We start from the raw sequence: 27,911 nt of genomic DNA on the forward strand, positions 1-27,911 counted from the left end.
ATAAATGATTGGTTTAAACATGTCAAACTGCAAATAAATGGACAGACAGAAGAAATAGGTGCAAAATAAAACACAAAAAAAATGTTGTGGAGACTGCAAAGCTCTTCGATTTTGGTAGTTGAGAAGAAGCAGCAGAGGAGGCAGTGAAGTATTCAAAAGAGGGAAGCTGCAGGTGTGCAACACACACTTAAGAATTCAAAAAAGAAGAATTTCCACAGCGGAAGCAAGGGAAGCAACAGACCATGGTTAGACCTGAGTATGAACACATGTGACAAGACTTTACTTCTGAGAACTCATTCTGCAGGTCTGTTAATGGAAAAATGTTGCATCTCTTTGACAGCTGATCCTAGGCCATCATGGTGTTTACAAGTTTACTAGACGACTTATGGCACTTTATCAACTATATCTGGTTTCTAGCTGTTTTATCACATCCATTTTTCACTTGAGTCGATGTTCAAACAAGTTTACCTAAAGGGTTTCATGAGAACTCCAAAAGGACAGTCAGTAGCTGTGGATGTTAGACATGTAGATGACTCCTTTGTATCATTTACAAGCAGAAAGTGCTTACTGTCTCTCCACTGAGCATTTCTGCTCAGTAACCAACTTTCAGAAGGTCATCTGAATGAATCACTGTAACTCATCAACAGTATGTGTGAATCACAATGCCTGTCACCTTTTAAATAGTCCATTTATAGATGATCAAGAGAGACCCTTCTCAGAGTATTTCTGCCAACTCAGACCTACTTTCCTCAGTTCACCCTGTTTCACAGATTATAGCAAAAGGAGTCACGTGATAGTAAGGAGAGGACAACAATAGATTATCAGCATTAACGCACTTTTAGCAATATGAGCTTAAAGTAAAACACAATGAGACACAGGAAAGAAAATAGACCAGCATCATCAATAAGAACCAGAATGCATCACTTCCCCTTTCCTTCCATCAGTTTTCACAACTCCCAGTGTGGTCAGTGATGAAGCAACTTCCTTAGCAGGGAACCCAGGGAACAACCAAAACCTGTTTGTCACACCACAATTGCAAGAACTGAGGAATGCTTTAGACCAAAATCTTTGGTTGTGACATTTTGATACAATTCTCATACGGTACATTACTTGAATCATTAAAAGAGAAACTACAATGTTGTCTCAGCTGAAATCAGCAAAGCTATTCTCTGTCTAAGTAAACTGTTAAGACACATGCAACACACAGATCACATACAGAATATGTAGTAATCCAACACATGTATATATGCTGTAGGTATTACCATTCAGATCAGTCTGTATTTCATCAATCTGTGGTAGTGCAGATGTAGTGCTATTTAACTTGTCAACTAGGATACCAACACTCCAAACAAAAAAGACCTCTCATCAGTGTGACCTCAGTTTATTTATTTTTTATTCTGACACAATTTGGCAAATAAGTCAACATTATAAATCTGTTGGCTTTCAGGCAGTAACTTCCTTCCCACCAGACTGTCTCACAATCACTACCATTTCACATCAGCATTCCCTTAGTTGCAAAAAAACAATCATTATGTTGCCTAATAACACAGTGATGAATTTGGACCATATTCAATTTTTTTAAGGTCATAGGAAATGTGTTAAGTCAGTAAAATTAATTTAAATAGCACCTTTCACAGACACAAAATCACAAAGTGCTTTACAACAATAAAAAAACAAGAATAAAAACAAAAACAACAATGACAAAGATAATAAACTGGTAAAACAGGGGAGCTACAGCTGAAGTACGGTGTATCAAAAATAATAAAGACTTTTGTTAAAGAGTTAATTTGAGCCAATTTGAGTGGATTCACTGTTTAAAGCAGTTTACCCAAAGTATCTTCTGTCATTGCTATAGCATCTATTCAAGATTGAAAATAACTGCCTGCTATTTAAAACACTTTCAGACTAGTTTCTGTTCGAACAGCGCTCATAAGGACAGTCAACAACCAGGCAATGAGAAATACTCATACAGTATCCATGAACTTAATTTACTTACAAGCAAGTGTCCAACTATCCCAAAGACAACATAGTGTATCCAGGTGAAAGCTGCTGCTCCATGTGTTAATACACGCACTGACTGATAGGGACTGTCAGTTGTTTGCTTGGTCTGCCAACTACTGCATACATATGCCGGTTCACTGGCCGTGACGCCACTCCTCCCTCCAAGTCCAACTTACAGTAGGCAAAGCAGCAGTCACTATTAGTCACCTTCCTCCTCTCTCGAACCACTAGCTCAGCTTCCCACTCATTCTCCTCCTCCTACTGCTGCTGCTCTCGTCCTTTTCCCCTAAATTAGGCTGAATGCTGTAGTCTGGGGCAACAACAAGGAGAGCGCTGTGTCCAGGACAACTCATCTAGCTCTTTCTCTCTCTGTAATGTGGAACTCCTCCTTCAGTCCTGCCTCTTTCTCAAAGCAGTGCACAGTATTTGCATACAGTAACGCCTACAACATGTGCGTGCAGAAACACACATAAACCTGGAAGCAAATCCCTTTTTTGACTACCAGGTCTGTGCAGAGGTGTTTTTGCTGAACTATAGGCAATGAATCAGCATATTTACTTCTTTAATTGCCCGCCCACACACTGTAACACTGGCCTATACAAAAAAGGCACACACAAGCCTGCGTGCTAAGATGGCAATAACACTTGATGGGGAAATAACACACTACACTGTCATATATAATGTGTGTCTCTTTATTGTTAGTTATCCTACACTGCTGCTGCCACAATATAATACCATGACACGTTTCATAGCAATAACTTCTCAAGGGTATTTAAATCATTGACCAAAAGTTCTGTGAACTGCGTTATTAGGTGATCATTTAATGGCCGAAGTAGAAAGAAAGAAAAAAAATGGCCGAAGGGAGTCACAGGATGCATTTTTCAGAACCAACCACAGAGCAAATAGCCAAAAGCCAATGACTGATGCAATGGGACTTAAATGAAAATCTCTAAGACATAACTGATTTGTTGTGACTTTGTACACAAGAAATCACCTGCAAAAAGCTACTTCTTTAGGCTAAAAAACTTTTGGATCAATTAAGGTGGTGAAGTGCAAAGCAGCACAGGTTTTTCTCAATGTAAATATTGAATATAATTGCATTCATGTGAGCACATAACTAAATGAAATATTAAGAATTCAGGACTGGCACCACACAAAGGCATACATCTATACACAGTCTCTGGTCTAGAATGTGTTTCTGTATGCTTTGAATGTTTATTGTCATTTGATTATTTTTCATCTTAGAAGAAACTATACAGCTGCATGTTTACTTCCCTGTGACTGACTGTTTTCTATAAGCCGGTATAGTACAAATCATCTTGATGCTCAAGTAAATACACACACAAGTCCATTCCTCCATGACAGCCACAGAGACAACAAATGAAAGAAACAGCAAAACACAAATATGAGCACTACTCGCTGAGAGGATCTTTCAAGGAGACTCCTAGAGGTGAGTCCATGCATAATAACAAAACATTAGGAAATGTCCAAAGTAAGGAAGACATTTGTGTTCTCGGTCAAATACAAAACTTCCCCCAAAAAGTAAGCAATTGGCTCTGTTTTCCTATTGTTTGTTGTATTTCATAAAGACTCAAGGACTCAAACTACCAGTTTGTATGGCCACAACTTGAATCTATCAATAAACGGCATTCAGTTTCCCCTTGTTAGACCTTAAGTCAAGTCTTTATACTATAATACAGCAGATCAATACATATTTGCCTGTGAATAAGCAACGCCACATGTAGAATGTTAAGTGTCACATAGATTCCAATTTTTCGATGGATTTTCTGTGCGTGATGTGTTTTAGCTTTACCTACAGAATTATAATTAATAACACTGTCCAAGGGTCTTTCTCTTTTCTATGACTACGTCTAGCCCAGCTATTTGTATCCGTCCATCCATACTTTCTCCTACCCAATAACCCTTAATGAAGAAATACAAAACACACAAACCACTAATGATAGTCGTCCCAGTCACAACAGACGAGAACAGTGGCCGGCATGGTTCAGCAGGACCCTCCTGACAAGAATCCCTTGTTTGTACACAAAGCATTCAGCAGTGGGCCAGCTCCAGTTCTCATACTGCCCACAGTGTATTTACTGGGTTATTTTGGTCCAGGGGCAGGACCCCTGAAGGCCTTCAGCTTATTGGCTGGGGAAGCTGCGTTACTGTCAAGTCTGGCCAATCACAGGCCATAAGTGTAGGAGGGAGCATCACTGTGCAAGACAGCCTTGTACTCTTTGACAATGGCCTATCAAGGGGGCCAGACCAAAACATGCACACGAACACACACACAGGTACACACACACACACACACACACACACACACACACACACACACACACACACACACACACACACACACACACACACACACACACACACACACACACACACACACACACACACACACACACACACACACACACACACACACACACACAAATCAAGACGCTCTCCACTTGTCAGACATGCAGGTTTCCCCATCATGTAGTCCCTCAGTTGATATAGTTGCCAAGAGGTTGCAAACAAACACTAGGTAAACACCATTACTGTAGCTCTACTGGAAGTGTTAAACCATTTTGTTGATACGTCTGACTAAAGTCTGACCCATCTATGCTAACCTAAGGTAATCTGCTGGTAAGTAGGACAAACAGGGCTGTCAATGCGCACAAGTTATGGCCGGGGCAACAGGCACTGAGTTTACTTTTTAACTATATAAATGTGGGTTTGAGCCCATCAATGATGGCTGAAATATTCAAACCAAGATAACATTTTTATGACTTCACATCAAACAGATGCATTGCAGACATACTGAGCACTACATTATTCTAATTATGCTTTTATAACAGTATTGCAAATTTAACATTTTCAATATCTCTGTGAATCCCATAAAGTTAACAGCTGAAACAATCTTAGGCAACTCAACAGCTGATTTTATTAATATAAATCCATCAGACAGGCTGGTAGAAGCTAATACATACTCAAGACTTGATGTTTACATTCACATTATTTATGCTTTCTCATGCTATATGGGTTGCGTCATATAACCTGAGGTGACCTTGAGTTGTGTGCAAGTATCAAGCTTACTCTTGTGGTTCATGATACATCACTATTATCTTTGATGAAATTCAGAAAACATGGAATATTGCACATCTATAATTTGAAAAAAATATTTTTGCATAAATACATGGCAGTGGATTTACTAACAGAGAAAATACAGGTGCCAATGTTTGGATGTTACAATAATATTGCAGTAAGTCACTAGTTGCGTATTTTTAGAGCAACCTATTTGTATTTGGAGCTTATAAATTATCCGCTATTGACACTGAGTAAACAAAAGTGGGGATCTGTGACTGTGTTTGTAAGAGATAGAGATAGACGGAGTTGTGCAGTAACCAACCAACCAGCCACACAACATTTCTTTTTGCATGAGTTACAGTCACCATGTATGGGGATGATGGAATGGAAGGAATTTGGGAGATGAGTTTGGAGATAAGATACACACACACTCACTCACACACAAAATTAATTCCACTTTAGCCGTCACACATCAAAACCTGATCCTTCACAAAACTTTCCACTCCCTTTCACTGTCATTCTCCACATTTCTCTCCCTCTCTGTTTCTTTCTCCTACTTTCAACCTTAATGGGACAATGTGCAGCCTTTGACCCTGGCAGACTTTGAGAAGAAGAGAAAATGCAAGAGAGAATTAGTGAAGAAGATAAAAGGAAAACAACAGTGTAGTTCAGAGAGGAGGACAACCAGTAAGATAACCCCATAAAAGAATTTCCTTTAGGTGTTTGTGTGTTGATTTCCTGCTGTTTGTATGATCATATTTTGGGCCTAAAAAGTAAGTTTGTAAAACTTTTTCTCTAAATCTTTCTTCTCTAAGACCAGTGTAAGATATGAGGTTAGGCAAGTAGTTGCTATGGTTACAGTAAGTCTCTATGAAGTGAATGTCAGCCAATGCAACGTCCTCTAAAGTAATGAAAACTCAACTGAGTGTGTGTATCAAATTAGCATCCATGTCTAGCCCTCTGACCAAATAAGGGGACAGTTTTTGATTAAACAGTGCAGACAAAGGAATGTTGTGTCTCTATACACAGGCACACACACATACACACTCAGCCTTATACAGTATATTAGTGGATCACAGTATATCAGATGATTCTGCCACAGACTATGACAAATCTTAACACAGGGGAGGAGGAAGGATTTATCTAATGAAAAAATGGTGCAAAAAAGTTGAGCTCTTCAAATAGGAGAACCTGAAAGAAGTTTGTAAACAGGCGATAAAAGTGTTCGACAATAGTCTAGTGTTTGTCAGCTGCTATTAAATATGCAGACGAATGACAAAATAGGGGGAAAAAAGCGTTAATACAATGCCGGGCCCCTTCATACCAAATCTCTACATCCTACTGGTGGGATGAAACATCATTCTTCCGAAAGATAAACCACTATTATGCGTTTAAGAATAAAGGTGGACAGCAGTGTCGGACATAATGGTCCAAAAATCAATGTTCAGCTGGGTTGAGATCTGGTGACTGTGAAGACCACAACATACCATTCACATCATTATTATTTGCTCCCTATGGATGGAAGATTGTCATCCTGTAGGAGACCACTCTCATCAGGATAAAAAAAGCCAGAACTCAGAACAACTTTGTAGTGACTTGCAGTGACCCTTCCCTCTAAGAGGACAAGTGGGCCCAAACCAAAATGCTCGCCTTAGCATAACAGAGCCATTAAATCCCTTCAGTGAATCCCTACAGTCAGGGGACCTGATTTTTCCTTTAATTTCTCATCCATTTCTGCTGAAATTGTGTACAATTAGAAAAATAGAATAAAAGTGATTCGGTTCATAAATGCTACTTGGTAGCAAAGACTGCTTGGGCTGCTGCAGTTAGATCCTCAAAAACATCCTATTGAGCTTAGTCATCTTCAGCAGAAACACTGAAACTGTAACACTTAGTGAGTGTCCAGAGTCTAAGCTCTACAACAATGGTTTACCTTTAGGACGGTAATAATCAGCAGCCAGACAGTGTCAGAGGTCATCAGTGGGTCATTTAGCATTCTCATAAAAACTACTTTTGTCCCACGCAAGACCTTGACAACAGGCTGAAATTGATTTTAAAAACAGTTTAGATAATCTGAGAAAGAACAGTCTTTCTGTTACTAATGTCACTGATCTCAAACTACTGTCAACAGCAAAAATACTTGAAATTACATTGTGAAAACCTGTTTGAGGAAGCTCACAGGGTAATAAATCAAGGGAGTGGTCTACAGACTATGTGAAAGTATGTTTTGAGGAAAGGCCTGTTTAGTTGCAGCAGACAAAAAATAAAAATAAAAACATTGTGTGCACAAGGTAAACATGAGCAGGCAAAACATTCAGCTTACAAACCCTATGATGTAGTTTTCTTTGCAGTGAAACATTTGTATTTCTTGTTTACATATTTTGCCTCAGGAAAAGTAGCTTTTAGGGCAATAACAACAGATTTCATGTCATTCTACGGGGACATTTGTTAGGATAATGCAAGATCTGAACATTTAATGTGGTAGTCTTACAATTTTCTGTCAAAACATTTCTCAGAAAACACAGCTATGACAACCAATAAACATCTTTATAGGGAGATAAAAAGAAGACTGAAATTTGTTGCGTGCCTCTGAAAGTGATAAGATTCCACGGAGCAACATCTGCAAACTACGACTGATCCCTGCAGTTCATACTAACAAGCAAATTGTCCAAACATAAACAACTGGACAGCTGCATAGTGGGCTTCATAGATGCAGCTGAAACGCCATTTTTCTTACAGACAAAAGAGGGACTGAGCAAGACTGTCACTACTGTCTGTCAGTCAAAAGAGGATATGAAACAGTGGAATGGAGATACGATGAGGAAGTGGAGTCACACATTTAGCACATGTCCTAAAACGTCCCACCCACACTCAAATCTGATAAATCATGGGTCATGTTGTCATATAGCACATGCCAAGCTGTCATTCCTGTGGTTTTCTTGAAAAAGTCCAAGAAATTTATACTGTAGTTTTGTTGGTCGTTATGTGTGGCTTAATAATGTTATGGGAAATCCAGTAAACCACAAGACAGTTTCTCGTACACCTTTTCCTGGTGTTGTCACAAAGCAGCAAAGTAGCTGTCCAAGTCACAGGAGATCTGTCCATATGGCAAACGGATGAAGCTGTGTTTACACACACCCAGTGCTCTTTCACACTAGAGTACATCCATTGAATCAAGCCTGTGTGCTCTCGTGTCTTAGTGTGTGTGGATGTGCGCATGTGCCTCTGTGTGTATGGCTGCCAGTCTCTGTTTACCTGAAGAAAATGAATCCCATCACCAACACTTTCAAGCGGACATGAGCCCAATGAGGCTGAAAATATGACTCACACACACTTTTCCATACACACAGGAGGCAACGCTTGTGCTCATTTGTGCCCTTTGGGGACAAAGTGCTCAGGTGTGTCAGACCATCAAATACAGACATAAAAACACAGGCAGAGCCACAGAAATGCTTGAATATAGCCAGTAGCTTGGTAAATCAGATCTTTATTAAAACAGTTACTGTGGTCACCTCTCCTATGACGTTTTCATACTCAACTCTGTTCTCATCTGCTGGCAAGTTAGAGCTGTGCTATTGGAGAGAGAGAGAGAGTGTGCAATCCGTCTATCAGGCATCACTGCTGCTCTACATACTAGCCAGTGACCTCTGACCTTGTTGACAGCAACCTCACAGCTCAGTGTGTTTACTGACCCCAGCCCCCTTATACTGTGTGCACTCCACAACCCCACTGCTTTCTCTATGAGCATCTGTCTCAGTCTCAACTTCTAACCCTGTGCACTCGGTTGTTTTGATAGCAAAGCAGGTAAATTTGCAGGTATCTTCACAAACACAATGGACTTGCATGTGTTCCTTCTTGCACAACTGGTCATTACGAACAAATTTAATCTTATCAAAGATTACCAGGACACCGTGTAATGTCAGGCTACAGATACCTTTCCACTAATCTTCTACGATCTCTATGACAAGGTTTTAGCTTGGCAGCATTCTTATGAACATTATGTAAACACACCAAGAGAGACATGATAAAATTACAGGACAATAATTCAATTAACTGGTTTATTGACACAAGGCAGCTCTGCATTAGATAGAGCTATACTGTGTGACAATGCTGCTGCGCAGCAGATCTATCTTTTTTATCTTGTTACATAACAGAAATGTTTTCATTCATGGATTCACAGTTAAGAGGGACAGACAGATGCATGCAGTGAAAAAGAGAATCGGAAACAAACCAGAGACCGTATGAGACAAGTTTCAAAAGACACAATGGCTTCAAAATACACATTATTTTATTTATTTCCTCAGAGAAACAGCTGGAGCTGGTCTTATTCATGTGCATGTTCATCTGTGAGTGTCTGTGTGTCTCAGTAACAGTAACAGTACACAAACTGTATATGGGAGTTCTCATATCTTCTAGTATCACGTTTCTGGCTGACTTTTATATTGAAACCAACAAAGATAAATTCATGTGTCACCAAGAAACCCACTGTCAAGCACAATAAAATGACCTCAGTGCAGTCCTGTGCAACTTCCTCACAATGCTCATTTTACTGGAAGTGATTCAAGACAAAGCACAATTCATCCTCAGTCTTCAGTCAAGACTTCAGTCATTAGAAACATTACTAACTGTGGATGGCATCGTGTGTCCATATTAAGGATATCTAGGTTTCCATTTCTGTTGTTCCCTGAAACCCACCCAACACCATCTGTTATACATATTCATGCATTATTTGTATTTATTGATATAGCAGGTTTGTTCTATGTGGCAAGTGACACCATAAACTGTCATCATAGTGTTGTTTAACACAGTTTGATTTAATTCTATTGGTGATGTCTAAGGGGAGACTTCTTGGAAATGAGCTGTGAATGAAAGCAGACAAGTCATGAACGTAAACAGAAAAGGGAACAGGGTCTCACGTAAAGCACGTTGCTGCTGTGACGTAAGGTGGCAGACATACTCCTAGAAGACATTTAGATCAGGCTACAGACAAACTATTTGAGACTGAAAAGCTTAACTGAAATAGGGGTTAATAAGACAGTCTACTCTGTACTGTTCTCCGAGCTTCAGAAAGCTGGAAAGCTGGAAATTAATAGTGATGGCAATAGTGCACCTAAAATAATCATTACTGGGTGAATTACTATACCATTCACACTTTTGCACAACTTTTGGTGTGACACTTTGAGCTTACTCAATAGTAACCCAAAATAAAATCCATATTTCATTCCTAAATGGCAGCTAAATCTCAGGTATATGTCTTATGCCAAAACTTGGATCATATACATTCACCTTGCATTACTGGACAGCAATAGGCACACAAATTGCACTGTTCACCCACCATGTAGATACACAAAGCCCACTGTGCAGAGAGGGGACAGAGGGGGCATATATGGGTAGGAGTGCATTCATTATTTTCGTGCTGGCACTATGTAGGACATAGTGCACATTTTACAGTCACAGCTTATACATAGCAGCATACGCCAGGGCTGAGGCGTTGTTACTGATACCGGCCTGGCTGTTGCTTATAAATGGCAAAGGGGAAGCTCTCAGTGGGCTGACAGTAAAAGGGAAATGTAGTGCATTATAATCCAACCAGTGGTACCAAGGCACTCATTAGAAAGCAAACAACAGAGCTCGTATTCTTCTTTACTCTAAAATTGTTTGAAATTTTGGTGAAAATCCACGTTTTTCTGATTGAAAAAAATATAGCTACTTAAAAATGCATCTGAAATGAGTTGGATGTGTATTTTGCTTTCTAAATGCGTGCTCATGAGCATTCTGCTCAGATTGATAATACAACCACATACTAGGAATACAAAGTGAGCAAATGTCCTCAGCAGTGCTCTAAGGTTTGTCATGCTGCTGTACGCATGCACTGCGCAAATGCTGAAGTGGGTATTTCTGCAGAAATTTAGCAAAACTCCCAAACGAGGTTGCGTCTTTCTATTCTTGAGGACAAATAAGTAGCTTACCTATTTTTAATGTGTTCATTTTGAAGTCAATAAATCAGAAAACTCTTCGTGTAAAGCGAAGAATGCGCAGTTAAAATGTACACTCGTGGGCTTCCCAGTGTGTGAGCAGTGACTAACTTTCAGTGGCGGTGCTGAAATATAACTTACCCGCTCTGAAGGTCAGACAGAACGAAGTAAAGAGGCAGGTTCAGGAAAAGTGCGGTGCCCACTTTCTCTGCGATCTGACACCAAACCAGCCGCGCACTACCAAGACGGGGGGAAGTCGCGTTTAAACGGACTTAAAGTGCTAGAGAGTTTAAAGTGTCTGTATTTCCACACACTGACACGGCGAGCGCAATCGCTGTCACCTCGGAGGCTAATTTGTTTTCGTTTTGACGGTCGAGATGTTGTCACAACTCCGAGCGTCTGCGGTCACCTGTACCACCACCAACGGCAGAGAGCACGGGGGGATTGTGGGAAATGTAGTTTTCCCATATCCTCGACAGCCCGATGGTATTTTGAGGCGATGACGTGAGGCCCTTGACTTCAAAGCGAGCTTTAGGAAGTAGTCTAACTTTAGACAAAGTACTTCCAAGAACTAGGTGAAGACGGAGCCCCCTGTCACTTTTATATTCGACTTATTTTACTTGTTTACTGCAGTGCAGGGACAGAGCACACAAGAGGCCTCCAAGTATTTCAAATGCAATGCAATTTCATGAATGTACGAGCCTCCTCATCTCCTCTGGCCACAATGTCATCATACTTCCATTCCCAAAATAACATTTCTTCATTTTTACATGTATATATGAATATATTTACAATGCATTGCAGGCATTGCTGTGCTTTTGAGTAACGTGTTTGCAGCAGAGGAGGCGTCATTTCCAGGACCTTTGTTTTTTATTACCTCTATTTTGAGGCGAGGATAACATGACAACTCCTCATGTATTCCTCATGCGAGCTAACTTTTCTAGCCTACAGACACTGGCAAATATATATGTTCACAGTGTCGGTTTCGGGTCGGTCTTGAAAAGTACTTATTGGTAAGTACTATTTCAATGGAATAAAAACTTTAAAACTATAAATGCTTGGATATAAAACAGTATTTTGGAAAGAGCAAATCTTTTAAAAAATACTGTTGAGTGGTATTTTGGGCGGAATAAACTCATAAATCCATATCTTGTTTTTTTTAAAAGTACTATTTGAGTGGAATAAAACTTTAAAACTATAAATACTTTGACGTAAAACAGTATTTTGGATGGAACAAACCTTTTTTAAAATACTGAGTGGTATTTTGGATGGAATAAACCTATAAATCCATAATTTTTTCTTAAAGTACTATAAGTGTTAAAAAAAAAACTTTAAATACTTGGACATAAAGCAGTATTTTGGATGGAACAAACTTAAAAAAATACTCTGAACCTCTAAAACCTTTCAGTCCATGAGTTATGCATTTAAGCAATCTGCCAGTTCATCAGATGGTACTGTCCAAAGTGGGGTCCTACAAGTGCACTCTTAAAATTGCTGCCTCCTCTGCTGCAGGCATAACATTGGTGCTTTCAAAAACCACCTAATGTATAGAAACATATCATGCATATTAAAAAATTGTGGAGGGCCATCCAGTGTCCCTTGCAGCAAAGAAATCCAGAAACTAACACTCGGTATGGCGCGTATTGCTCACTTGTGTGTTCCAGTGAGGTAATACTCAGTGCGACCATAAGAGGGAGACAAAAATCAAATATATATTGTCCACTTCTTTCACCTACAGTTATGATTGGCCATTAGCATTTCACAGAGAAGACCAGAGACCTTTGAATGGGCAGTTTCAATTTTTATTTCAGAACGGCAAGCTTATTTATTAATGGAACTCTCATTTGAAAAACTAGACCACCTTCTAAAATGATCAGCTGTCCTCTGCTATGGAGTACTGCCATCAAACTAGAATTTACTGACTACAAGTGCATGTTGTTAATCTAATGACTTTTTCCCTCATGTGAATATCAGTCTAGGTTAAATGACTGTGACTACGTTGAAGAGATGAAGAAATGCAGCATGTGATTGGTATAATTCTACTCACATTCAATACACACCAAGATAGACCACTTTAAACACTTGGAGCCATTCAAAGTTGAGACTGACAGAGCTCACATTATCAGTACGTAGACAATTAAGATGCTTTGTTGTTTTTTTTAGCCAGAAATCACTTCAAAAAATAAAATAAAAACAACACTGCCCAGTTGAGCAGATTGTGTCTGAGGTAAATCATCTCTTTGGCCCCTTCAGTGCAGAGCAGAGTCATCAATATTCAAATAATACGAAGCGAGTCTTCTTTAAATTAAACACACTAAAATGCTTTTAAAAGAATAATACAACCCTGTTGTTGCAACAATGTCAAAATTTAAGCTAATGCAAAATCATGGTATTACAGGGAAACGTTTCAAGTGAGCATGAAACAAACTACAAGAGGGACAAACAAAATTTACTCCCCGTTAATCCATCCCTCCTTGAACTCTCCAATAACATGGGTCGTACATGTAGTTTCAACATGCAACAATGATGTGTGTGTAAAATACTGGTGGACTGCAGTGGGTCGCACAAAATGTTCCTCTGCCATCTGTGCATGGCTGGCCATGAAATGGGATGTGCCTCTGATTTCAGGTCAGTATTGGCTTTTTTAAAATGACAATCATCATAGGTGTGTGCAAAAAATTAGTCACTCAACATCATCTAGGCATAATCCAATGTTATTAATTGTTTTGTGAGCGTTATGAGACAATGGCAGGATTCCTGATGCGACAGTCTACTGTTGCAGGAACTGAGGTGGCAGGACTTATTTGTAGGGTAAGGAGGGATACTGTGGATGCCACCAGTCCATGAGTTTCACACTGTGTACGGGATCCAACACCACCTGAGTCCCACTTTGATCCCCTTTCTTCTTTCCCCGCTGCAGTGGCGAGTCCTGAAACACCAGACGAACGCGGTGGTGGCGCATGTCTGTGCTTACATTGATTGTGAACTGTGGAAAAAAAGGCAGAAAGGCCCGTTGCAGATTAGGAGAAGAGCTAAGGAGGTACGATTTGGTACATAAGCTCATGTTCTAATTAGTCTGTCAACAAAACAGATTATTTAAATATTTGAAGCACAACACATTCACATCTCAGTCTGAATATTTACAATCACAATTCTCAGAAAAGCTGACAGAGGTCCTGCCATCAGTGGCAATTTTATCAAAGCTTGTTTTGGAGGAAGGCATTTGTGAACAACTAACAGAAAAGAGGTCTTTGAAGTGTTCTACTCTGGTTCCATGATGGTCGATTTAACCACAGCAAAAGAACACAAGGGATTTTGTAACAGTCACTTCTCTTAGGAAATTGGGCTTATGTCTACCTATGTGCTCGGTTCTATCTATTCTTTAGAATCACTCAACTGACAGAAAAGTTCAAGACTGCACAAGTAAATGACAACAAGAACCCACTGTCTGGTATGCCTCTGCAGTTACTTTCACACACTAAAACTGCTTTCATTTTTAAAAACATTAATAGACAACATTAGCTCTTATACATTTCCTTTTAGATGACAATCAGCACAGGTCAGCTATAAGCAAAACAACAGCTTAGATGCTAAAAAAAAACAAAAACTACTTGCCAGCGTCAGCGTCATGCCCATGACTACAGGAGTGAAGATGAAGTTGAGAGTGGTGACCTGAAGCATATAGCAGTCAGAGTCTGGATTCATGTGAACATCTTCATATTGTCGAGGCATACACAAGGACTTGGCACATCCATTCTTACTGTGTCCCTGCTGGCATGGAGAGGACCAGAGACACAATCAAAATCTAAACAGCAGCAGGAGCCACAAAAGCTAAGAGCAGCTTTTTATTAAACTATTAAAATGACAAAGAAATGCAGGTAGCTTATTTTTCTTTGAAGTCTGTTACCTGCTTGATAAATTTGAAGTTGAACTCCCACAATGTCTCTGGCCGAGTTCCTGACAGCTTTTTGACCCAGAAGAGTAAACACTACAACAGGAAAAAGTAAGCATATAAAATGGACACTGCTAGGAGGCCTGCTGGAAGGCATGTTTTCATGCATCCTATTGTTTCTTGCTGTTCCCTTTCTTGTTAGCAAAATTTAAAAATCAAACTGAGACATAACCAAACACAGTATGAAAGGTTTCTCCCATGAAAGAAAGATCAACTTAGTCTGGCTCTCGTACAATTTCCTCCAGTCTATGATTGCCCTGGACAACTTGTATAAAGCTGGTTATAAATAGGCTCGATTAAGCCTGAGTTTAACCAGTAGGGCTTGCACGACAGGTGGAGATTGTACACAAATGCCAGTCAAATGCAAGCAGATCGGCTCTAAATCAGCATAGCACCACACTAACTATAGTAACATATAGGCTAATTTACCTTGGAGTTGATCAAGGTAGTGGGTGTGGATTCTGGCAGTGCAGGAATTTTTGACACACGCAAGCTGAATGGCTCATACAAATGGAAGAGAGAACGAATCACACAAGCCCGAAGGTAGCGCATGGAGTCAGGCTGGAGACGAAACGGCAGATCAGCATCAATCCTGTAGTGTCTTTAATCATAGACAGAGGAAGAGAGGGTAATACACAATAATAATTACACAATCTATTAGTTTCTTCCATTGATTTATGAACTGGGGACATTCAAGACATCTTAACCTGCCACAATGTTGATGATGGATATGGCCTTCAAATGAACAAGAAATCATGAATAGCCCAGATGCTGTTATACATTACAAGACTTTTGTATTATTTACGCAATAATTAAAGTGAAATCACGGATGTGGCACAGACACAACTAGAGCCTCCGTCTCCAATGTTAGTACTTCCATTACCACTATCTCTTAATTCAGCCATTAAGTTATCCCTATATTCCCGCAAACACTGCAATAAGACTAGATCAATCAAATAAACTCCAGTAAAAATACGTCATTATCATTTCCTGTATTCTCTTATTTCACATTGCACTTAGCAGTGAGGATAGCCACCATCAAAAACATCTGTTGAACACCTTGGTACTTTCAAGAAGTACTTCTTCAAAACCATACTTACTTTCATCTATTGTTGCAAACAAATAACCAAAAAAATAAAACAAACAAAAACATCTCACCTTCTGTAGAGTCTGGTCCAGAAAGCTGCTGTGCAAGTGACTGTCCAGGCATTCCTACAGATTAGAGCGAATCTGCACACATCTTCAGGACGAATGTAAGAGGAAAGAACTAACCAAATGTCCACTGGATAATCCTCACCATCACTGCTTTCACTGCTCTCTGTGAAGATCAAACATCATGACAAATACAAAGTGAAGATTATCGAACCCCAAAACATTAATTCCCCCTTGCTACACTGATTTTCAAGAGAAAACTTCAAAATTATACCCTTTCTCCTTTTGTTTTTCTTTTTACGGGCCACCTTTGGTTCATTTTCTTCTTCTTCAGGGTCAAGCTCATCACTGCTGCCCAAAGCGTCTGCTTTAACACTTTTTGCAGACGACAGGACCTCTTCTACAGCACCCTGAGATGCTTCCAGGCCACAGAGTAATTTTACTGAAATAGACAGTTTTTAATTTAAGCACTTGGAACTCGTTCACACAAAAAAGAAGGCGCATTGATCTAAGTTAGTTTGCATGTGGAAGTGAGGGCATACTATCACAGGTGTACCTTCTTTTTCAACTGCATTTACAAGAGCCTTTTTCACCCTTCCCGATTTCACAACGGCTGGGTCGGCATCGGCATAATCAGCAACAGTGACTAGGAGAAAAAAGACAGGCAGATTTCCTAGTAATTAGAAATGCTGACCTTATAAGGCGTCTCATCATTACACTGCATTTTTACATATCATTGAACTCTACTGTCACGTGACTTCAAATTTATTTGCCCTTTTACACTTCATAATCCCAGATTTCGAACATGTAGCCATAGCCAGTGCAGACAGTTAAATACTCGCAGCATTATTTTTAATGAACAGCTAAATTTGCGCAGGAAACTTGGAAAAACACGATATTAACTTCAGTAGCCTGTGCAATGACAGTGGTGGGTGGGCTAGCTTGTTGGCTAAACGTAGCTTACCTGATTCCGAACAAACGTCCCCGGCCTTAAATTTCAGCCGTTTTCGGTTCCCTTTCTTGGGCATGTCGACACCAATGATCTGTGGACGCTTAACGGGGCTGTGAGTCCTGCCATGTCGCTATGGCAAGCTGGGATAAAGAGAAAGAAAGAAAAATGACAGAGAAATTGAAAAATGTTCCGCCAGGATCTTCAGCCATCATGGAATGACGTAACAGCTGCAAGTAACGCGAGATTATCGTTGTCAGTTTTTCTCCCACTAAAGTATCGTCTACATTGCTGCCATCTGCAGGCGACTGAGGATTTTGATGATTTCTGGGGGATAAGGTGATTATTTTATTAAAAATATAATTAAACGTCTGCCAGTTAAGACTTTAACTAAATATTTTTTTTAATTCAACATTTTGGGAGAACAATAGCACAAGAAACAACTACTACTTTCCTATAAGTTCTGTTTAAGTAAAGATCAGATTTATTTCTTTTCTCCTAGTTTGACAATTTATTTCCGAAATTATGTTCACCAAATACCTGCTGTATTAACTGACAATGTGGGATTGATGATGCTGCACAGTTACAGAAAGTATATATTTTGTCAGAAAAACACAGATCGATGAATCAAGTATTCACCTCACAAAAAGACATTGGCTCTACAAAGCAGAGAATATTGCCTCTACAGAGTATTTCTCCAGACCATGCTGGCAGATTAACTTCACCGGTATGCTATGAGATTATTTCTGCATCATTTGTTCCATTAACTCATCTGCTGCTCATGTCAGAATCATGCCTGGAAAGGACAGGTAGGGTGCTTTGTCACTCTGTCACTCATAAGTTTCCAAATGCCTTGCATCAAAACTGTCCAGACATCAGTGAGCCTTATAGAATTGGATAACAACAATCAGTAAGAGAAGGAAGAGATGCCCAAAGAGTCTGTAACTATGAAGATCCATGTCACTGTGTTCAGTGAAGTATGTGCATTACTCTCCAACAGTACTGGAACAGTGAGGCCAACTCCTTTATTTTTGCTGTAGACCCAAAACATTTTGGTTTGATGTTAAACAATGAATATGAGACAAGAGATCAACATTTCAGCTTTTATTTCCAGGTAGCCTATTTATATCTGGATCTGATATACACAACTTAGAAGATAGCATTATTTGTAACAGATCACCAAATTTTTCGGTGAGCAAAAGTATTTGAAACAGATAGGCTTAAAATAGATTAAAGTGAATAAGACTTAATATTTAGTTGCAAGTCCTTTGCTAGCAATAACTGCATCAAGCCTGTGACCCACTGACATCACCAAACATTTGCATTCTTCTTTTGTGATGCTTTTCCAGGCTTTCACCTCATTCTGAATCTTAATTATATATCAAAAATGAAACATGTATTTTTTGCAACATTACAATAAAGGCTTTTTCGCAAAATAGTAGCCATCTCCACTGTTGCTGAATAAAATACTACAGAAGGAACAAGCAGAAAAGGATTACTCTATGAGGAAAAACGTATTTTTTTCTGCACAATAAATGTAATAACAGACGTATTGTATGTAATTCCATTGGACTAAAAAAAATCTCTGTCTTTGCTTTTTGTTCAAACATTGCTGTCAGAGAGTAATAAATACAGAGCTCAAGTTTTATTTGGGTACACCAAGAGTGCTTGTAGCAAAAACAATACATCAAGTAAAGGTCAGAGTTGTAAATATTGAAGTTGATTTGGAACAGTTTTAGAGAATGTATTAATCTATTCTACCACTAGGGGGCGAAAAATATCCATCAATGCTTTTAGTCAACTGTAGCCCTCAAGCACTGAAGCATTCTTGACATTAAGTGTAAAATATGAGTAAGTGAAGGTTTCAAGGTTTCTCATATATATATAAATATATATATATATATATATATATATATATGGAGAGAGAGAGAGAGAGAGAGAGAGAGAGAGAGAGAGAGAGAGAGAGAGAACCCTCTGGGTTCATTTCATCTGCCCCAAGTAAATAGTTTCCTTCATCTTTCTGTAAAAATTCATAAATTCTCATATCCGTTATCTCCGTGACATCCAATTTCACTCTTAAATCAGCCCAGACCCTCAATCTGTACATTTGAATACAAATCTGATCATGGCATAATCAGTCATAAGTGTGTTCTCTGTGGTCATCACTTTTACATGTGGGCTGTTCATCACTTTCTCTACACACTGAAATGAGGCCATGTTTCAGTGCTGACTTCATTATACAGCTAAAGCAGATTAAAGCTGACTTTCAATATATAAATGGTGACCCAGGAGAAAATGTAATGATTTGGGAGAGCTATGGAGTGTTGTGGCGAAACAAGGAATACTGTGTCTTTAACGGTATGATTTTTTTATCTTAAAGCAAGAATTAAGAAATTACAAAGCCCTACACTGTGCTTATGAATAAAATAGTATACTTAGGCCTCATGGTTATGTGTTAAATCTTGGTAATTGTTAAATCTTTTCTTTAAACTTAAAACAGGTATATTGATCAAACTTTCAGTGTTATGAATCAAATCAGCACTGCCACTTGCGTGTGATTGAAAGATTAGTTTTTCATGTGAGAAAGGCACCTGTTTATGTGTTTAGACAGACATCTTTTCATATTCTAATGGGTAATGTGTCAAAGCACGGTGACTCATAAGAAGTCACCAGAAATAAACATAAAAAGCCCTTAAAATATAAAAGGTCATGCAAATGGGAGAGCTCCCCAGACTCCTCCATCTAACAGAGTGCAATCCCCCTTCATTACCGTGCCAAGCAGCTCCAGAAATGGCTTTCTCCTGTCATCCACAGTTAGCAGAAATGTAGTGCGGAAACACAAATTTCCATAAATGAAGGAAGGAACAGGACAGTAGATTTTTTTTTGGTGGAAGTCACCATAGCTTAGGGTAATGAGTGCTCACTGGAGTCTGCACTGTGTCCTGCTGTTGCTTTGATAGAGCAAGAGGGCTGCACCTAACTGTGAGAGGTTAATGCTGTCACATTATTTCACAATCAGAGGAAGACAAGGCATTGGACATGCAACAAATAATATGACCAACAGTGTTGGTTTGGTACACTTCAGGTACATGGTGCTGTGGAATGTGCAGTTCAGTGTGTGGGTGAGGCTCGAATGGAGTGCCACCACACGAGGTGACGCCTGTTTCACATCCCCTTCTTTCCAAATGATCCTCAGGTTCATTTCAGCTCCTGCAGGGTGCGCTGTTCACTGTGATTGCACCGAGCGTCCTTCTTCGGCTTGGTTAAACTGATGGCACCGGACCGGGCATCATGTCCCAGGAGCGGTCAGGTCAGGGACGCGCTCAAGTGGTGCTGATGTGAAGAGTTAACTACATATGAGCAAATTAAGGCTCAAGCCTGTGCTGGATGCTTGAAACCTAACTGCAGAATCATGATTATTGTCATGAATGACTGTCAGGCTGAATCCACTCCTCTTGTTTTGCATGCGCATATGGTGCAGACGCTTATAGGCTGATCGTGGGGAGTTGGTCCCTTATTTCCAGCCTGGTAGTGACAACTGCAGATTCCCTCGCGTGTGTGTGTGTGTGTGTATGTGTGTGGTGTTGTGAGTGAGCGTGTGTGTGTGTGTGTGTGGGAGGAGGAGGAGTGAGCTCAGTGGCGGTGTGGAGAGATGGAAGCGGAGAAGGCGGATGCAGATAAGACTCGCTCTCACTATCCACAGGAGTAAAAAAAAAAAAAAGGGACGCGGATCTCCATTTTTTCTCCTTTTTAAAATTTATTTTCCTGCCAATGTGCTATGATCTCCGTCGTGCTCGCGGGCAACACCCCTCCAAACGTCTATCTCTGAGCTGTCAATCATATCACGCCGGGATTTCTACATGTGAGTGCATGGCGCGCCGGGCAGGGCGGATCTGCTCACGGGGTGAAGAAACGCCGGTTAATATGGATGAAAGGTCAACCATCATCTCATCATTTCGGGCACTCTGATTAGGTATGGCGATGTAAAAGCTGAGGAATTCACGTTTGATGCATGGGGACATGTAATGTAGCGGGGAACGGGGTGCGCATCCACGGTTGCTTTGGCAGCGCGTTGCTACGGGGCGTTAATAGGCCCTCTTAACAGTTATTCTAAGTCTCTTTTATCAGCCGTGTAACCCGCACATCTCCACATCTTCCCCAATCCCGACAGCGACACTGTCCTACAGCAGACCACAGAGCAGGGAAGATGATGTGCGAGGTGATGCCGACCATCAGCGAAGGAGATTCAGCCGGTCCTCCCAGAGGCACCGGCGGCGTCCCGAACGGCTCGGACCAGGAGGCCAACTTCGAGCAGCTCATGGTCAACATGCTGGACGAGAGGGACAAGCTGCTGGAGTCCCTCAGGGAGACTCAGGAGACCCTCATTCAGTCTCAGACTAAGCTGCAGGGGGCGCTGCACGAGAGGGACGTGCTCCAGCGGCAGATCAACGCTGCGCTGCCTCAGGTGAGGAGCAGCCAGCCGGCCTTGGAAAGAGGAAGGAGGAGGGTCTGGATGTGGGGTGGAGGGGGTTGATAGGTGGATATGGTTTCGTCCCAGGGAGATGCATCCTCTGTGCTCACAGCTTGTCATTTGCTATCTGCTGTATGGTATTGAATTGGACATCTGTCTGCACTGCGGGGTATGTGAGGAGGCTATAGGTCAGCAGTGGTCTTGCATTCAAGGAGCAGAGTGAACTCCATGGCCCCAAAATCTCCACAGTACATCAAGTGAGTTGTGTTTATTAGAAGGGTTTCAGCACAGAAGCACAAACTCATCGCACGGGTAGCTCTATTGTAAGGATTCATTCTGAAATGGTCACTGTGTTGAAAATCTAAATTTATACTTGTAGCCTAAGGTTGTTTGCGTCATATACCTCTGCCGGGGAACCCCTCCAACACTCCTTCATGTCCCGGGACATCACCATGAGAATAACTGTGAAGATGATGGGAATTTAGGCTACAGGCACTTCAAAAGCTCATAAGTGGCAGCATGCCAGAAAGGAGGATCTAAATGTCTTGTGGGCAGAAAGGTAATGTAGTAGGTTGAAAGGTGGGTAGGAAGTAGACGGATGGTTTTTATTCACTGGAATATCAGTCTGTACGGGGTTGATGTTGGAGTAGTGTCCTGCTGGTAGGGGTACCTATAATTATCCAAGCGGAAACAACCTCACCTCTGTGTGTGGCGACCTGCCTGTCACTGGTAATGGGAGTGAGAGGAGTTGATTCCTAAATTGGGTTGTCTTTGACATTTAAAGATGCAAGTGTGTGTTTGAGAGAAAGAGGGGCCGCTGCAGTCACCGAGCATGGCGACAATGAAGCATCAGCACATAAAGCTGTGTTAGCCTCTGACCCTCTGGTCTAAATGCGTGGCATGATGTCACTGCACGGTGTGCGAGAGAGCGGAGAGAGCAAGGGAGGGAACCATGCTGACGATGACAGGCTCGCTGCAGCCTCTTGTGAAAGAAACATGGCTGCTTGCTAGTGTACATGGCCCTGGGCTGCTTGCTTCCACACATGCATGCATGTCTGTGTGTGAATGTGTGTGTCAGTGAGGCAGAGATGAGGGAGTGGGAAGAGGCTGTCATGCTTGTTTCCTAATCCTGCTTGGTTCAGCGTAATGTTTTATTCCAGCAATAAAACAAGTATTAGTTATACAGTCATTGACCTCAGGGATATTATGCAGACATTATGACTGGCGTGCACATGCATAAGCTGTCTCTCGCTCCCTCTTGCAAAAAAACACAACCCACTCTCGCACACGCACACATGGCAAAAACGCGCCAGTGGTCCTTTTCCACACCAGCTACAGAGTGGAGAGCTGATGCAATGGACAGTGGGTGAAGCAATACGGAGAAATGAGAAAATCTCAGTTGCAATTGATTTCTGCTCAGTTTTGCTCTGCTCAGCTGAGGAATGTGGACTGTCTGGCCCCAGTGCACTATTGGAAATTGCAGTGTGTGTTTAGTAATAATGAGGGGGAAGTGTGGAAAAAATAACATACTGAATCTGATGTCTCAAGTTTGGGGTGTGATGAATATATCAGAGCAATGTTGTAGCAGTTGGCAATGCTCCTGACCCCACTATCCTATATGTGTCAGGGATAATTAGGTTGAGTCGTGGCTGCGCTCAACGTGACCATAAGTGGAGTGTTTATGCCCTCGATATAAAACACAATGTAACAGTTTTGTGTTTCCGCTTGCCGCCTCTGCTGTACAGCCCTCCAGTCATCAGTGTCTACCTGTATGTTGTATGTGAATTTTTTTTGTTTTTTTCAGTCCTCTCTGCTCTGAAGGTGCTAACTGATATGAGCGTTGGCGTGGCACTGCAGCCTTCGTTTCCCCAAATTTAAGCCCTCCTCTCTCTTTTTGCTTTACAGACATTTGTCATCTTCACCTATGAGGCGTGTGCATGTGTGTATGTGTTTTGTGATCCCTTCTGTAGGTTCCCTGACTCCATGGGGCTGGTCTGACCCAGAACTGTCAGATCTATGTCTCTCCTCCAAAGACGTGCACTCAAACATACACACATGGAGCAAACAAAGTGTGCAAGCAATTCAAAACTCAATGATCTTCCATGTTGTCATGTTAAAAATACATAAATCCCAATCACCTTGGCATCAATGTTCAAATTTGTGTTTGCCTCAGCAGCATCACACAAATGGGACAACATTGCCATTTTACCACACACACACACACACACACACAGTCACACACACCATCACACACACAGACTAGGATGGATATGTTCATTAGCTACAGAGAATAGAGTTTCAGATTAACATGTCAGCCCATTACAGGGCATAATGCTTCTAATACAGCCCTCAGAGATGGGCTTGCCCATAGACAAATTAGGTTTTAAACACACACACACACACACACACACACACACACACACACACACACACACACACACACACACGCACTTGGATGTTTATATTACACTCATACTCACACACACACACACACACACACACACACACACACACTCACACACACATTGTTCCTTTTCTGTGTGAAGAAAACAGTTCTGACGCTGTCAAAGGAAATGTGTTATAAGGCAGGGGTGTGTGCATATGTGTGTGTAATGCAGAGAGAGCAGATGAACACCATGTGCCCAAATAAAGCAGGTCACTGTTCATCACCCATAAAGTATCATTCTATGATTTTACCGTTAGGGATGATGTCGCATTTTCCTTCTCTTGACACACAAGATGCAGCTTTTAAAGTAATGGTCAAAATTAAGTTATTTGGCATTTTGATAAATAATGAAATTCTTCATTTTTCTGCAATTGTCCCTTTCTTGAGTAGAGCAGCACTGCATATATGTATGGTTAAGGGCTACATATAGTACAGTTCTACAGTTTCATGTATCAGATGCTTTTATCCAAAGCGACGCACATCTGAGAGTAGATACAACACAACCACGGATCTAGTCAGGAGAAAACAACCTGGGTAAGTGCCATAAAACAAGTTCAAGTGTGATAATAGGGCTGTGGTGTGAATACAGTCATGGAAAAATTGTTATACCACCCTTGTTTTCTTCAATTTCTTGTTCATTTCAATGCCTGGTACCACTAAAGGTACCAGGCATTGAAGAATTACCTGAAGAATACAATGAACACAACAAAAAATGCTGTTGATTACATAATACTTGATGTCCTATTTGACATGCTTAAGCTTAATTGGATTCCCAGGGTGTATAAGAGGCCATTTCATGTCATAAGCAGCACTGCACATGTAAAGGCCAGGAGTGGTTTCCTGCTTACATTCAAGCCATAGCACAACTCAGAAGTTGTCTGCTCTCACATAATGTATAAAACAAAAGAATTATCTGAAGCCACAAAGGCAGCCATCTTGGCACTGCTGGAAATTGGCATGAGTGAGACAGGTAGTGAAAAAAATGAAGATCTCCAAGACACCCTTTCATTACACAAAGAAAAAACAATCCAAACATGATACTACCAAATTGTTAGCTGGTCATGGCAGGAAACGTCTTTCTACCCCACGAGATGACCGTCACTCATCCGTTCCTGTGTCAGGAATCGTCATCAGACCTCCAAGGACCTTAAAAATGAGTGGGCACTGTGGAGAAATGTGATTTGTTTGGCAAGGACAGTTTGAAACTGACTTCTTGAAGCTGGTCTGAAGTCACACAGGGCACAGAAGAAGCCCTTCATCAATGAAAGGCAGAGGAAATCCTGGTTACTCTTTGCTGGGGGTCACAAGGATTGGACTTGATGATTGGGCTACAGTTCTCTTCAGTGGTGAATCCAATTTTCAGTTGATGCCCATTCCAGCCAACTTACCGGTTAGGAGGAAGCCTGGAGAAACCTGCAAACCAGACTGTCTTGCCCCTGCAGTAAAACATGGGGGTGGATCAGTAACGATCTGGGGTTGTTGCAGTATGGGTGTAACAGGGCAAATACAATTGTGTGAAGGGTGAATGAACCAGGTCATGTACAGGACTTTTGAAAACAGTCTTCTTCCGTCAGCTAGAAAACTCTTTCCTGCCTTGAATGAATGGATTTTCCAACAAGACAATGCCTCTTGTCACATGACAAGGTCAGTTAAAGCCTGGATGGAGAAGCAGAACATTGGAACCATGCCTTGGTCTGCTCAATCACCAGATCTAAATCCAGTTGATAACCTGTGGAAAATCAAACACAAAATGGAGAACCACAAACCCAAAAACAAAGCAAATTTTTTTTAATTTGTGCAGCAGGAATGGGCTGCTGTTACAGCAGAACGATGTCAGAAGCTGGTGGAGAGCATGCCGAGACGCATGGCGGCAGTCATCAAAAACAATGGTTATGAATCAACACTAACTCCTGTGTGTATCATGGGACTAAACCTGACATAAAGAAAACATGGCAGTACAATGCCATAGCTATTGATGGAAGAACTTAAATGATTTTGGTGATTATCTAGAAAACCGTGGAAAATGTCTAGATATCAGCTCTAAAATTAATGAATTATTTTTGTTGTTATCATTATAGTTGTCCAAACAAATGTACTTTTAGTTGTACCAGGCATTAAAATGAACAAGAAATTGAAGAAAACAAGGGTGGGCTGATATTTTTTTCCACGACTGTATGTATGGTTAAGGATTACATATAGCAGGGGTCACCAACTATATTTGCCAGAGGGCCAGAATTTTACCGGACAGTCACTTTGGGGGCCGGACCCTCAAACAAAAATTAAATAAAAATCGAATTTTGGCATAACATTATTATTTGATGTTTATTTTTTATATTTTTTCCATTTCATTACAAAACTGAAGGCATTTTTAGCCTTTATGAGTCAGTGCTCCTATCACCTGTACCACAGTCAACCACTAGGAGTGATAGAGATATTTTGCCTCATCTCAAGTCAACTTTATTCACAGAGCACTTGAAAAAGAAACACCGCAGAAGTGACAGGAAAAGGCCTCTTAACATGGGTAAAATGGCACTCTCTAAGGCCACGAAACGAAAAGTTGATGTGGAAAACAGATCCTTTAATAATGACTGGACTGACTGCTTTAATAGTGTGGACCACATGATATTTTCTCTTTGATCCTCACAATTTTGGAATCCAGTCGCGGGGCCGGATTGGACGGTTCGGTGGGCCGAATTCGGCCCGCGGGCCGCCAGTTGATGATCACTGACATATAGTATAATTTTACAATTTAAGTTAGCAGATGCTTTTATCCAAAGCGACGCACATCTGAGAGTAGATGCAACACAAGCCAGGATCTAGCCAGGAGAAAACAACCTAGATAAGTGCCATAAAACAAGTTGAAGTCTGATAACAGGACGAAGATAATAGGAAGACAATAGGAAGCAGAGTTACATAAAAAAAAAGTGTGTTCCTTTATGGTGGGATGTGAGTTTGATGATATGTGTGTGTGTGTGTGTGTGTGTGTGTGTGTGTGTGTGTGTGTGTGTGTGTGTGTGTGTGTGTTGTGATGTTTGGACACCTGTTCCAGTCAGACACAACACTGGCTATTTTTGCCAGTATACAAATACACAGAGATAAAGGCGCACACACACCTCGCTGCCCTTCCAAAACAACTGTCTCCGTTTCAGAATTCTACCCTTTGTCCCCCTACACAGCATACAGCGACGAACGTCGTGTTGTTTATTCGACCTCACACATAGCACTGACCCGGCCTTTGACTTCTTGTAGCTGTGATTGCTGCGTATCCTTGTGCAGACACATAAACACACATAGCTTTGTGCCTCCATGAAAAAGCATGTGCCTCTGAGTTTATGTGCATGTCTTCATCCTTGTCCTGTCTCAAGGTTTGTGCATTTTCTCTGAAATCTATGTGACAATAGCTCTCCTCACTGCTTTTTTTTTTTATCTGTATCATTACAGCTTTAATTCTCTTTTACCCCTCACTTCTCTCTGCTTTCAGTTGCTTTTCTTATCTCTAAAGTCTTTCTGTCTACTGCTGTTTGTCTCTTTCACACTATCTGAGTGTATCTAACTCATCAGTAATCCAGTAGTCCATTAACTGGTCCCACAGACAGTTCTTGTCCCCTCTTACTCCTGCAGCTGGCCTTTGTCTGCAGCACAACACAGTCTTGTGTGTGATGGAAGATGACACAGCCTTCACTGTTTAAAGATTTTCAAAGCACCCTGTGTTTGTATGACAGCAGTCGCTTCAGAAAGTATCCAGACTCTGTCAAGTTTTTTATACTTCATGGAGTTGTAAATGTAGTTTTACATGACAAAACAACATTTTCTCCCATTAATTTACCCTCATTAACTCATAAAAGTCAAACTATGTTTTTAGCTTTTTTTTTTTTTTTTTAAAT

The 27,911-nt window shown here is 40.8% G+C and overlaps 3 protein-coding genes across 8 annotated transcripts in view; 1 reads left to right on the forward strand and 2 right to left on the reverse strand.

Annotated features, from left to right (window-relative positions):
• The window catches only part of tfeb (transcription factor EB), a 30,628-nt gene extending 19,151 nt beyond the window's left edge, over nt 1–11,477 (reverse strand). For 2 of the 4 annotated variants that reach the window (XM_022204724.2, XM_022204725.2), the window contains exon 1: nt 1,997–2,364. The gene's annotated coding sequence lies outside the window, so the exon portion shown is untranslated. Of the gene's footprint in view, nt 1–1,996; nt 2,365–3,953; nt 4,056–11,198 lie in introns of those variants that run through there. The other 2 variants (XM_022204723.2, XM_051948445.1) reach the window with 2 other exon arrangements.
• A 1,360-nt stretch (nt 11,478–12,837) lies between these two features.
• On the reverse strand, nt 12,838–17,338 carry tmem183a (transmembrane protein 183A). 2 transcript variants are annotated; one of them, XM_022204722.2, is made up of 8 exons: nt 17,126–17,338; nt 16,718–16,807; nt 16,436–16,603; nt 16,168–16,327; nt 15,439–15,610; nt 14,965–15,045; nt 14,673–14,825; nt 12,838–14,043 (listed from the first exon to the last, which is right to left on the reverse strand). In XM_022204722.2, the coding sequence occupies exons 1-8, from the start codon at nt 17,187–17,189 to the stop codon at nt 13,858–13,860; spliced, it is 1,074 nt and encodes a 357-aa protein (XP_022060414.1). In that variant the 5' UTR covers nt 17,190–17,338; the 3' UTR covers nt 12,838–13,857. The 2 variants fall into 2 exon arrangements, with proteins under 2 accessions (XP_022060414.1, XP_022060413.1); XM_022204721.2 differs by having other exon boundaries at nt 14,673–14,828.
• Nucleotides 17,339–20,709: 3,371 nt separating this feature from the next.
• The window catches only part of ppfia4 (PTPRF interacting protein alpha 4), a 76,201-nt gene continuing 68,999 nt past the window's right edge, over nt 20,710–27,911 (forward strand). Inside the window, exons 1-2 of one of the 2 annotated variants that reach the window (XM_022204715.2) lie at nt 20,710–21,083; nt 21,282–21,575. In XM_022204715.2, coding sequence (XP_022060407.1) covers nt 21,318–21,575 — 258 coding nt within the window. In that variant the 5' untranslated portion in view covers nt 20,710–21,083; nt 21,282–21,317. The remainder of the gene's footprint in view (nt 21,084–21,281; nt 21,576–27,911) is intronic. The other variant, XM_022204716.2, reaches the window with a different exon arrangement.

This window comes from Acanthochromis polyacanthus, chromosome 5 (assembly GCF_021347895.1).
Source record: "Acanthochromis polyacanthus isolate Apoly-LR-REF ecotype Palm Island chromosome 5, KAUST_Apoly_ChrSc, whole genome shotgun sequence".
NCBI lineage: Eukaryota > Metazoa > Chordata > Actinopteri > Pomacentridae > Acanthochromis > Acanthochromis polyacanthus.

What these genes read in the sequence shown, in the direction of transcription:
- tmem183a (XM_022204721.2), bottom strand. Translation starts at nt 17,189, where the DNA reads ATGCCCAAGAAAGGGAACCGAAAACGGCTGAAATTTAAGGCCGGGGAC. An exon ending in ACTTCAAATTTATCAAGCAG is followed by an intron (nt 14,829 to 14,964) that starts GTAACAGACTTC and finishes TCTCCATGCCAG; the next exon opens with CAGGGACACAGTAAGAATGG. An exon ending in TGGGCATGACGCTGACGCTG is followed by an intron (nt 14,044 to 14,672) that starts GCAAGTAGTTTT and finishes TTTTTTCCACAG; the next exon opens with TTCACAATCAATGTAAGCAC.